The following is a 13,296-nucleotide window of genomic DNA, read 5'->3' on the forward strand; positions in this document are numbered from 1 at the left end:
CCGTTATCCTGGAATTTTCACATTTTTGTCCAATATATCGCTGATCTTATATGCACATAACTTTAGCTATAATTATTAATTTTTTCTCACATCACTTAGTCTATACATTGATAGTGGCCCAGTAAATAGTCGTAAGCGTTTTTTTAGATCACTGTCTCCCTCCTAGACATCACTGTTTTTTAGATGGACCTGTTGATAATTTATATCGCCAATAGTTGATTCCTAATTATTGGCCATGCTAGACCACACCCCCTAAGATTTTTTATACATACTCTATCAATATCTCTTACACATAATAATTTTATGACTATGGTTTTACTAGTGCAGCTTTTATTCTGATTTTTTTTATTTATTTACTTTCAATTTTAATATATTCGTCCAGTACTGCCCATATCTTTCTTTTTTGTTTTATGCTAGATGTCATTTTAGAAACGAACGTTACTGCGCAGGTGCGCTAATGAGACGTGTTGCTCTGATATTACCTTCGGGGCTGCGCCAATAAGAATAATGGTTCCCGGGCATTTCCCAGTGGGCTAAAACAGTTAATGACCATCTACATTAAAAATGCACCCATAAAATGATCGTAAGTGAAGCTTGCACATTTCCTGTCACTGTCACGTTTGTAGACCATCATTCTATATATATTAGCCCACGAGAAAATGGCCGTAGATGTGGCTACAATGGACTTCACAAAAATGGCTGCCAATTACTGACACTATTTATACGTTCGTCCTTACCCCAGTTGTTATTCCCTGATGAAGTCATTTGACGATACGCGTAGGAACACAATTGGCCAGTAAGGACACCGGAAGTGACGTCCGGAAGCGCGAACGTGACACGCGTTCGTTTAGTTGTGCTTTTTTATTACTGTTTTAAATGTGAGTACCTTATCTTCGTTTTATATCCAATAAATTGTGAATACGTACTTCACTATTGGAGTGTTCCCCTTGCTTTCTCTGCATGTTACAACGTGCCCATGGTGAATGAGAGTCCAGGATCACATCACCTACTGAACCTACATTATTGGACAACAAGCGTTACTTTGGAAATGCTGTTTACCTTACAGCAGTAAGGTAAGGTAATTACTGCACCTAGTGTGAGGATATTATACGCATAGGAGCACTGGTGGAATCCACCCCCTGCTTTGTTGATCACCAAATGGACATGCTTTTTATATAACTATAGTTCACCTCATTTTCGTTTTTGGAATTTTTGCTCAAACACATATCTCACTGTTTATGGACTATTAGCATTTTGTTCATACACGTGACACACTACACATGGGCTATTAGCATTTTGTGCACTTTTTGATTTGTATTGCACTTTTATAACGACACTCAGTTTTTTTTTTTTTTCTTGTGTCATATCATCTATATATTTGGGTATACTTAATATTATTTCACTGTCATCTATAGAAGATTTCTCATATCAAGTTTTCTTGGTCAAGCGCACAATTTGACCTGGTGTATTGCACTTTAGTATTTATGCAAATTGTCTGAGCTTATTTAAACACACAGTTTCACACTTTATTCTATTTCTGTTTTGGTTGTCACTTGAGTACATGTTAGTTTAATTAGATTTATTTAGTCGGAGCGCAACACCATTTCTTAACTACTAGATATGTTTTTTACCTCCAGGCATGTGCTTCAGAGGGTGGAGAAGGTGACGTATCGGTCAAGAGCACTCTCCGATCATTCTCCTCTGGAACTCATTCTATGTGACCCAGATCGTCCGACTGACCGGGTCTGGCGCATGGGCCCATATTGGTTGAAAGAACCATTGGTACTGAGTTCCTGTGTTGAAGCTATAAACACGTTTTGGCGTGAGAATGAACGGGAAGTGTCGGAATTGGTTGCATGGGATGCCTTTAAGGCAGTACTGAGGGGAGCGTATATGCAGGGGGTATCAACTTTAAAGAAAGCTACTGAGGAGCAATTACTCACCTTGGCAAGGGAAGTAGAAGAAGCAGAGGAAAGGTATGTCAGAGATTCAACCCCAGTTAGATATCAGATGCTGCGGGATGCCCGCAGGACGTATGAGCTAGCACTAGTGTCCAAAACACAGAAACGGCTGTTGTATCAGAGGCAGAGAGTTTTTGACTTAGGAGACAATAATGGAAAGATCTTGGCCTTTTTAGCCAAAGCGATACCTGACCCAATTGTTATTTCTCAAATCTACGATGCCTCGGCTACCTTGCAGGAGTCTAGGGAGGGAGTTGTTACGGCTTTTATTCAGTTTTACTCTGATCTGTATAGATCTCAGGCCCACTACACCCCCCCTGAGCTGTATGATTACATAGATTCTATTGCCTCTCCCACTCTTCTGGAGGAACAACAACTAGCTCTGGAGGAACCCATTTCCACAGAGGAAATAGAACAAGCCATAAACTCTTTCGCTAAGCATAAGATCCCAGGACCTGATGGTCTACCTATGGAATGGTATATGGAACATAAAGAGGCCATGGCACCGCGACTGCGCAAACTCTACTCTATTTTTCTACAGAATAGCCTTACTTCCTCTATGAAAGAGGCTCTCATAGTTTTAATTCCTAAACCTAACAAAGACCCACTCTACTGTGAATCTTATAGGCCAATTTCGCTCATAAATACTGATTTAAAAATATTGACAAAGATCCTGGCCTCCCGTATAAACTCGGTCATAACAACATTGATCAGCCCAGATCAGACCGGTTTTATACCAGGCAGAGGTACATACAGTAATGTGCGCAGGCTGTTCACCAATCTCCAAGCTCCCAATACTTTGTTAGTTACCAGAGCAGTGGTGTCCCTCGACGCCCACAAAGCGTTCGACTCTGTTGAATGGCCCTATCTTTTTTATATTTTAGAGAAATTCGGATTTGGAGAAAATTTTCTCAGATGGATTTCAATATTATATAACCAACCTTTTGCCCGTATTAGAATTAATGGAATGATTTCTAAACCGTTTCCTATATGTAGAGGTACCCGACAAGGATGCCAATTATCGCCACTCTTGTTTGCGCTTGCTATAGAACCCTTGGCTCGATTGCTCAGATCATCTTCAGATATACAGGGCATGAAAATTGGCACCTTGGAAGAACGTATATCACTTTATGCAGATGATATGCTGTCTAACCCCCAAGTTACGATCCCGGTGATGCTTAGGCTCATTAGTGAATTTGGCAAATTCTCAGGCCTTAAAATAAACTGGACTAAATCTCATGTTTTACCAGTAGATCAGGATATTCCATTTGTGCTGCCATTGGATTGCCCTTTACAGATGACTGATAGGTTTAAATATTTGGGAATTACAATACAAGTGCCAATCTCCACCTATATTGCGAATAACCTTTTGCCATGTATAGAATCTTTCAAAAACAGGATAAAGAGTTGGGTGGCCCTGTCATTGACACTGATGGGTAGGGTAAACCTATTTAAAATGGTGTTTTTGCCTAAGTTCTTATATGTTCTTGCAAATAGTCCAATATATGTCAATAAGAAGATCTTTCAGGAAATCGATTCTCTGCTACTGACCCTGTTATGGTTCCCCAAGCACCCTAGAATAGCCTTAAAAACATTGCAGCTGTCTACAGCTCAGGGAGGTTTGGCGCTGCCAAATTTGAGACTTTATTATTTTGCATCACAGCTTGTCTACATGCATTGGTGGTTGTTCCCACAGATTGAAAATGCTGCGGTAGAAGCAGAAGCGGCTATATTTTCATCATACGAGGCACTTACCAATTTGGTTTTTAGAAGGACAACTAGAAAAGTGGAGGGAGCTACTATAATTAGGACCTCTCTCAAAATATATAGGCGTTGTCTCCAGCTGAGTCCGGAGGCCACGACATCTATATCTCCTAACCATCCTGTGTGGTATAATCCCACTCTCCCCCACTTTCTGGCTCTCCCCGCTGCTTCCTCGTGGGCCACAAAGGGACTGAAATATATACATCAGTTGTATAATCAAGGGAACTTTAAATCCTTTGAGGTATTGCGGGCTGAATTTGGGCTTCCAGTTTCTTGCCACTTTAGTTATCTGCAATTAAGACACGCAGCCATGGCTCAACTGGGGTTGCAAAATGTATCTTTTCAAAACTCTCCATTGGAGGAGGCACTACTACAACCTACACACGTGGGACTGATATCTAGGTACTATAAAATGTTGGGACATCATGACTCTAATCAGCTTCGCCCATTAAAAAAAAAATCGCTGGCGATTAGACATACCGGACATTACAGATGAGAATTGGGAGGAACTTCTTAACACATTTTGTCACTACGCTCTCGGCTAAAGATAAAATGATACAATTGCGTATTTTTCATAGAGTTTACTACACTCCTTTACGGCTTTTCTATATGCAGAAATTAAACAGTCCTACATGCCATAAATGTAATAGACATATTGGAGATTTGCTTCAAATGCTTTGGGATTGTGAAAGGATCTGACCATTTTGGTCTCAAGTAACGCAATTTATTGCAAATTATTTTGAGTTACCTAATATCTGCAGCCCAAAGTGGTGTATCCTAGCGATTTTTGAGGATATAGATTTGAGCGCGTATCAAAAGCAATTTCTTCGTCTTTTGTTGTATAATGCTAGGAAAACAGTGGTTATGCAATGGATATATTCTACACCGGTTCCTCTGGACCAGTGGAAAACATTAATAAATCAGGTATTACCGGTTTATAAACTTACATATGAGGCCAGGGGGTGTGCGGGTAAATTTATGAAGATTTGGGGGAAATGGACCGAACTAATGGATACATGTGAATACTCTGATGGGGTGCTGAGTTATGGGGGGAATGTAGGTTTTCTGGTACTCCAGGGAACAATTAACTAGATTGGCTTCGACTTTATGAATATTTTTCAGGACTGTGCAAAAATGTAATTAAGTGTTGAGGGTTTTTTTTTTTTTTATCCCCCCCTTTCCCCCTTTTTTTTTGTTTTGTTTTGCGTGTTACAGTTGGTGATGTTGGTTTCACCTCTGTTGTATAGAAGGTGACATATTTACAAAATTTGAGAAAAGAAAACGTTGTCTTTATAAATGTATCAGCAATGTATAAGCAATTGTACTTGTAATAAGATTAGCAAGTGTATTTTGTATGTGATGAAGACTAATAAAAAAACCGTATTAAAAAAAAAAGAAGTTTATACACATCTCTGTATTAGCAACTGCTGTATTTTTTACCAAATCCCACAAGATCTATAGTAAGAACCCCCTATGCCGCTGGGACCACACATGTTCTGAGACAGAGCTGCACTAAGACACATCATAGGTAGTGTAAGTTACTCCTTATAGAGGAGACATTTATAAGACATATAAGGTATATTGAAGGAAAAAGCAAAGCTTCTTCCCTTACCTTGTCCTCGCTGCAGGATACTGCTGATTTAACAGACAGATCCAACTTTCACCCATCACAGCGGGCTGCGTTTAAACACGCTCAAAGACTGGGGCCCTTTTAAAATGGGGTTCCGCTCCTTTGGGCCTTGTATAGCACCCCTCAGGACAACTTTAGGAAATGTAGCAAGACCAAAAAGCATCCTGGTTCCTAGGGTCCAGCTCTCAAAGAGAAGCATTACAGGTAAAACCTCGTTCTTGCATCGAGGTCCAGGTACGATCCTATGGCCTCAGTGGCGAGGATGGATCCGATTGTGGAGGTTTCTTAAACCACTAGAGATCCGCGCTATAGCCGAATGACGGCTACAGCGTGGACCTGCTTTGCCGGGACTACGTCTATTGACGTTGTCCCGTGCACAAGCGGCCTGCGAGCCCCGAGGGGCGCGCTCTGTGATCAGTGAGTCTATGAGACTCGCCTGATCACAGATCGGAGTAAGGGGTCGATTCCGACCCCTTACCATGTGATCAGCTGTCAGCCAATAACAGCTGATCATGTGATCACAACAGAGCCGGTAATCGGCTATTTTTCCTCCTCGCTCTGTCAGAAAAAAAAAGCAGATCACCGGCGGCCGTGATCGGGACTTCAGTCCCGATCATGGCGAGCTGGGGCCAGCTCATCAGTGCCCACCTGCCCCCTGCCAGTGCCACCTAAGTATAGGGAAAAGTGCCACCCATCAGTTACACCCATAGTGCCACCCATCAGTGCCCCCTATCAGTGCCCCCTATCAGTGCCCACAATCTGCCTCGACAGTGCTGCACCTCAGTGCCACATATCTGTGCCCATCAGTGTCATCTACCAGTGCCCATCAGTGCCAATCAGTGCCCATCAGTCCCATCTATCAGTGGTACCTATCAGTGCCCATTAGTGCCACCCATCCGTGCCACCCATCTGTGCCATGTTATCTGTGCCATGTTATCTGTGCCATGTTATCTGTGCCATGTTTGGCCATCAGTACTGCCTTATCTGTGCCTATCGGTGCCCACCAGTGATGCCTATCAGTACCCACCAGTGCCGCCTCATCAGCGCATTTCAATGAAGGAGAAAAATTACCTATTTGCAAAATTTAATAACAAACTATTAAACATGATTTTTTATTTTGCATTTATTTTGTTTGTTTAGCAAAAAATAAAACTCCCAGCTGTAATTAAATACCACCAAAAGAAAGCTCTATTTGTGGGGAAAAATAATAAAAATTTCATTTGGGTACAGTGTTGTATGGCCACGCAATTGTCATTCAAAGTGCATCAGAGCTGAAAGCTTAAAATTGTTCTGGGCAGGAGGGGGGTTTAAAGTGGTTGTAAACCCTTACAACCAACTTTGACCTACAGGTAAGCCTAGATTAAGGATTACCTGTAGGTCCAAGAAACGGTTTAGGGGATATTTACCCGAAGACAGCCACCACTGTCTACGGCGCATTCGCCGTAGACAGCGGCACGCAGGCGCACTGGGGCAGGCCACAGCGATGTCATCGCGGCTCCGGCGAATCACAGAGCCGAGTCGAGACCCGGAAGTCGCTCTGGGATCCATGGCAGCGGCGGAGAGGAAGACGGAGGACCGCTTCAGGGGCTTCGTTCTCAGGTAAGTTATTCATAATGAGCTAGTATACTATGCATACTAGCTCATTATGCCTTTGCCTTACAGGGTGTGCTTTAAAAAAATAAATACATTTTGCCTTTACTTCCTCTTTAAGTGCCCAGTAAGCAAGTGGTTAAATCCAGCATGGATCCCTCCTGGAGCTCCGCAGAGCACATCTTCACTCGTGACCAACACCTTAGACACTGGCGAAAAAACTGAGTGCTCCTGGAAGGAGGAGGGGTTATATAGGGGAGTCAACTTCCTGTATTGGTTATACCAGTGTCAACACCTGGAGGTAGGCCTATAAACCCACCAAGTAATTACTTGAGACTCTGTGTCCTATGATGTACGATAAAGAAACATCCGTAGTCCAGTCATATGTGTGCCCCGGAGCATGTAGCTCACCAGCCGCCCCGGGAGCCTGAGGGGCATGACGTGGCCGACCCAGCGCGCAGCTAGGGCATGATAGCAGATCACAGGCTCAATATCTTGTGCAAAAGTCAAAAATTCCGGAAAAGAAATACCCTTCACTAGGCAGAAAAAAACAGCCACAGGAAGCAGGCTGCGGGGTTATAGCAAGAGGGACTGCCTCCTGGGCAGAACTGTACAGTTCTGTTTTCACATGTATTACATGTTATGCCTAGTCCTCTCCTGAAGGTGGAGCGATAACCCTACGGTCAAGATTTAAAGGAATGTAGTGTGCACAGCTCCTCTATTATTAGTAGGCATAACACAGGGTAATTGTTTTCCTAAAACGGAACTTGTAAATACCATTTTACAGCTATATTCAGGCCCGTCTCCTACTCTGAATCAAGGCTACTGTGGGAGGGGCTGAGTGACCACATGACCTCCCCAACTGACATCAGAGGGAGATCTCGGCCCCTCTCTCAGTAGCCCTGGATCGGAGTATCGGCATGAAGATAGCTGTAAAACTGTACAGTGGTGTGAAAAAGTGTTTGCCCCCTTCCTCATTTCCTGTTCCTTTGCATGTTTATCACACTTAAGTGTTTCGGAACATCAAACCAATTTAAACAATAGTCAAGGACAACACAAGTAAACACAAAATGCAATTTGTAAATGAAGGTGTTTATTATTAAAGGTGAAAAAAAATCCAAACCATCATGGCCCTGTGTGAAAAAGTGATTGCCCCCTAAACCTAATAACTGGTTGGGCCACCCTTAGCAGCAACAACTGCAACCAAGCGTTTGCGATAACGTGCAATGAGGCTTTTACAGCATCCTGGAGGAATTTTGGCCCACTCATCTTTGCAGAATTGTCCTAATTCAGTTACATTAGAGGGTTTTTGAGCATGAACGGCCTTTTTAAGGTCATACCACAACATCTCAATAGGATTCAGGTCAGGACTTTGGCTAGGCCACTCAAAAGTCTTAATTTAGTTTTTCTTCAGCCATTCGGTGGTGGACTTGCTGGTGTGTTTAGGATCATTGTCCTGCTGCAGAACCCAAGTTCATTTCAGCTTGAGTACATGAACAGATGGTCGGACATTCTCCTTCAGGATCTCTTGGTAGACAGCAGAATTCATAGTTCCTTTTATCACGGCAAGTCTTCCAGGTCCTGAAGCAGCAAAACAGCCCCAGACCATCACACTACCACCACCATATTTTACTGTTGGTATAATGTTCTTTTTATGAAATGCAGTGTTCCTTCTACGCCAGATATTCTTGGACACACACCTTCCAAAGAGTTCCACTTTTGTCTCATCGGTCCACAGAATGTTGTCCCAAAAGTCTTGGGGATCATCAAGATGTGTTGTGGAGAAATTGAGACAAGCTTTGATGTTCTTTTTGCTCAGCAGTGGTTTTCTCCTTGGAACTCTGCCATGCAGGCCATTTTTGCCCAGTCTTTTCCTGATGGTGGAGGCATGAACGCTGACCTTAACTGAGGCAAGTGAGGCCTGCAGTTCCTTGGACGTTGTTGTGGGGTCTTTTGTGACCTCTTGGATGAGTCGTCGCTGCGCTCTTGGGGTCATTTTGGGCGGCCGGCCACTCCTTGGAAGGTTCACCACTGTTCCATGTCTTCGCCATTTGTGGATAATGGCTCTCACTGTGGTTCGCTGGATTCCCAAAGCTTTGGAAATGGCTTTATAACCCTTTCCAGACTGATAGATCTCAATTACTTTCTTTCTCAATTGTTCCTGAATTTCTTTGGGTCTCGGCATGATGTGTAGCTTTTAAGGATCTTCTGGTGGACCTTACTGTGTCAAGCAGCTCCTATTTAAGTGATGCCTTGATTGTGAACAGGTGTGGCAATAATCAGGCCTGGGTGTGGCTAGAGAAATTGAACTCAGGTGTGGACAACCACAGTTATAGTATGTTTTAACAAGGGGGCAATCACTTTTTCACACAGGGCCATGATGGTTTGGATTTTTTTTCACCTTTAATAATAAACACCTTCATTTACAAATTGCATTTTGTGTTTACTTGTGTTGTCCTTGACTATTGTTTAAATTGGTTTGATGTTCCGAAACACTTAAGTGTGACAAACATGCAAAGGAACAGGAAATGAGGAAGGGGGCAAACACTTTTTCACACCACTGTATTCACAAGCTTCGTTTTAAATAAACACTTACCACCAATACATTTTTCTGGTAAAAACCACTTTAAGATCGCTATTAAAGCAGAGTTCCATTCAAAAGTTCGTCAGCTTGTCCGTCTTCCCCCCCCCCCCGGTGCCACATTTGGCACTTTTCCCGGGGGGGGGGGGGGGGCGCGGTGTCCTGTCTTTCAGAAGTTCGGCTCCTTGCTCTGCCACCGGACCAATTAGAAAGCGCAGCTCGCTCCGTGCTTGCGCAGTAGGGAACAGGCTGTAAAGCTGAAAGACTTCGCTGCCGGGCTCCCTTACCAGGAATTACGGCACCTGCACCCAACAGTCAATCCAAAGATCGGTTGGGGTGCTGACATCGCGGGTTCCCTGGACAGGTAAGAGTCCATATATTAAAAGTCAGCAGCTGCAGTATTTGTAGCTGTGGACCTTTCATTTTTCGTGGGGGGGCTGGACCTCCTTTTTTAATTAGGGAGATTGGTCTGTAATTGCCTACTTCACTGGGATCTTTGCTGGGCTTAGGTATTACTGTAATATATGCAGAACTTAAGGTTGAGTCCAGGGATCCCAGTGCCTGCAGAGAATTGAAAAAATTAGTTAGGTAAGGGGATAACAGAGTGGCAAACTTTTTAGAATAGACAGTAGAAAAGCCATCTGGCTCAGAGGCAGAACGTGTCAGACTATCCCTATAACCTCAACCTCCGAAATAGGAGCCTCCAACTGCACACAATGGGCCACAGTCAGCTCAGGCAAGGAGGGGCTTGCAAAAAAGTATCCACTTCCCTGGAAGCGTTCAGGGAGTCAGACCGATAGACCAGAAAGTAGAAAGCCTGAAATTGGTCCATGATTTTTTGGGAATTTTGGGTATAACCCCCTCATTGTGGAGTACAGCTTAGGTAAAGCATGGGAGCGCACCCTAGGAGTGCCAGCCTAGCGGCCAATATAGGGCCAATCCTATCAGGTTGGTAATAAAAAAGGGCACTACTCCAATGCAAGCTCTTCTTGGCCCTAGTGGTCAAGACTACGTTTATAGCCAATGTAGAGGACTCAATCTTGGAGAGCATCTCATGGTTAGGTTTGAGTTTATGTGCCTTACAAAGGGATTGCAACTCAGAGCCTAGTTTCTCCAGGTCTAACCAGTGCTCCCTCTTAATCTGGGTTGATATTTAGATAATTTCCCCCTGTATGGTGGCTTTATGGGTTGCCCATAATGTAAAGGGATTGACATGCCCAGTGTCATTGTGTTGAAAGTTTTCACGCAAAGTGAAGTCAATTTTGGTGCACCTAATCGGGTCACTAAGCAGGGATTCATTCAACCACCACTGAAAAGGGCCCACCGGACCCTGCGGCAGAGAGAGAAGTAGACCAGGCTGACTTCCTATGGCTCACTGGTTTTTAAGGTAGGTCAGCACAGCAGTATGCTTTAATTTATCTCAAAGGCCTCAGACATTCCAGGTAATTTCAACTGAGCCATAAGATGGGTATAGAGGAGTGGAACAGACAAAAAGACTGTGTGAGTAGCCCCAGAGTAAACATATCACACACATAATGTAGGGCAGTCAGCTTGTGAGGAAGCAGCATGGGCAATCCTCTCTGGGCATAAAACCCCTCTCTGCTACAGGCCTCCAGTCAGTCACAAGCAGTGTCAAAGTAGAATTTCCATAGAAACAAGGCAGAGTTCTGTTCTGAAAAGAGGGAGGGAATTAATTCTGTGTTAGCACTGATCACTGTATTAGTGTCACTGGTTCCCCCAAAGTGTCAGTCCGCTGCAATATCACAGTTCCGCTATAAGTCGCTGATCACCGCCATTACTAGTATATATAAAACACAAAATCCAGTATATATCCCATAGTTTATAGATACTATACCGTGCGTGTAAACCATGGGTGCTCAATCTGTAGCCGACCTACAAGCCCCATCATGCCTCTGCTTTTGGGAGTCATTTCTTGTTTAACAGAAAGCCTTGCAATGACTCATCGGGCTTGTAGTTTCGCCACAGGTTGAGCACCCATGGTGTAAACCAATCAATATACGCTTAAGATTTTTTTTTTTACTAAAACGTGTAGCAGAATACACATTGGCCTAAATTCATGAAGAAATTATTTTTTCTTAATGAATATGTTTTTGGGCTACTTTTATTTATGGGATAATAGCAATTGTTTTTTCCCCCCCAGACGATGACATCACCCAGCCCCCCTAGAACAGCCAAAATAAATGAACCCAGGCTGGTTGTTAGTGCCATTTAAATCTCAGCTCTATCCGCTTTTGTTTTTCAGTTGCTAACAATTCAATAAAAGTCACCAAAGGTTACCCAGCCCCACTACAACCGGCAAAAAACATAAAACGGGGCTGGTTGGATAGTGACACATTCGTGCTGCTAAAAGTTTTATTTGTGTGGTCATGATTTTAGACGTAACAGCTTTTTATTTGATTAAACTCCAACCAATTTGCACACCATGTTATTAAAACTTAACAACAAATATACTATTTGTTAGTGCTATGTTTGTGCCATAAAAGTTTTAATTTGTGCTGCTTTTATTTTACAGATGATAGCAATTGTTTTTTTCCCCAGACAATGAAATCACCCAGTCCCCCTACAACAGGAACAAGAAATTAACCCTGGTTGGTTGGTTAGTGCCACGTTTGTACTGGTTTGTGCCTTTTTACTCTCTGTTCTATATCCTTTAGTTTTTCAGTTATTGATTTAATAAAGGTCACCAAACTTCACCCAGCCTACAAGAGACAAAAAGTGATTGTAAGGGTTTTTTTTTTTTTACACAAAACATACATATCATACTTACCTCCACTGTGCAGCTTGTTTTGCAGAGTGGCCCCAAACCTCATCTTCTGGGGTCCCCCCGGTGGATGTCGTGGATCCTCCCCACAGCAGATAACCCTCTAGGAGAAGCGTTCTCCCGAGGGGGTTACCTTGCAGGCACACTCCCGAGTCCAGCATTTGTATCCATAGACAAGAATGCTGGACTCAGCCCCATCCCCGCGTCATTGTATTTGATTGACAGCAGCGGGAGCTAATGGCTGCACTGCTATCAATCTATCCAATCAGGACTTGAGACACCGGCCGGAGCTGGTGTGCTCATTCCCGTTGCACAAATTTTGGGACTCATGTAAGTATAAGGGGGGTTCGGGGGCACTGTTGCATTAAAAAATGTTTTTCACCTTCATGCATAGAATGCATGAAGGTGAAAAATGGCAAGGTTTTACAACCCCTTTAAACCCAGGCTAATTGCCAAGTTTTTGCTGTTTAAATATCAGTTCTACCACCTATTGTTTTTCAGTTATTTGAAGGTCACCAAGGACCCCCACACAACATCTAAAAAGGCATGAAACTGGTAAAAATGGTAGTATACAGAAGACATGCTAATGCTAGGCTCACCTGTTGAGGTGCTCGACCAACAAAGGATTTGGGGTCAAGTAGCTGGTCCAGCTGAGTGTGTATGGGGGCAAAATAGGAGTCAGATCGGATTCTGTTAATCAGGTCATTGTCTCCACCTTCTTGTTTTACTACAACTGCAGCTTGTTGAGACAGCACTCTGATCCGCTCATGGCAGTCCTAAGAAATAAAATGGAAAACATTAATGGACTATCAAAATGTGATTGTGATAGAGCAGATTTATAGAAATGAAAAAGAACAGAAATATAGACTAACAATACATGCAAACAAATTTGGAGCAGGCAAAACATGCATTACACAAATTATTTCCATTATCTGTGGAGGATACATTGTAGAATAAAGTTACACTGCCTGGCATCAAAGTATTAGAA

The 13,296-nt window shown here is 43.1% G+C and overlaps 1 protein-coding gene across 3 annotated transcripts in view; it reads right to left on the reverse strand.

The window, feature by feature from the left end:
- The window catches only part of ADSL (adenylosuccinate lyase), a 688,779-nt gene that overhangs the window by 71,327 nt on the left and 604,156 nt on the right, over positions 1 to 13,296 (reverse strand). For all 3 annotated transcript variants that reach the window (XM_077452428.1, XM_077452427.1, XM_077452426.1), the window contains one exon: positions 12,908 to 13,084. In XM_077452428.1, coding sequence (XP_077308554.1) covers positions 12,908 to 13,084 — 177 coding nt within the window. The remainder of the gene's footprint in view (positions 1 to 12,907; positions 13,085 to 13,296) is intronic.

Source organism: Lithobates pipiens, unplaced genomic scaffold (assembly GCF_037356315.1).
Source record: "Lithobates pipiens isolate NorthernLeopardFrog02 unplaced genomic scaffold, aLitPip1_a1.2 Scaffold_23, whole genome shotgun sequence".
NCBI lineage: Eukaryota > Metazoa > Chordata > Amphibia > Anura > Ranidae > Lithobates > Lithobates pipiens.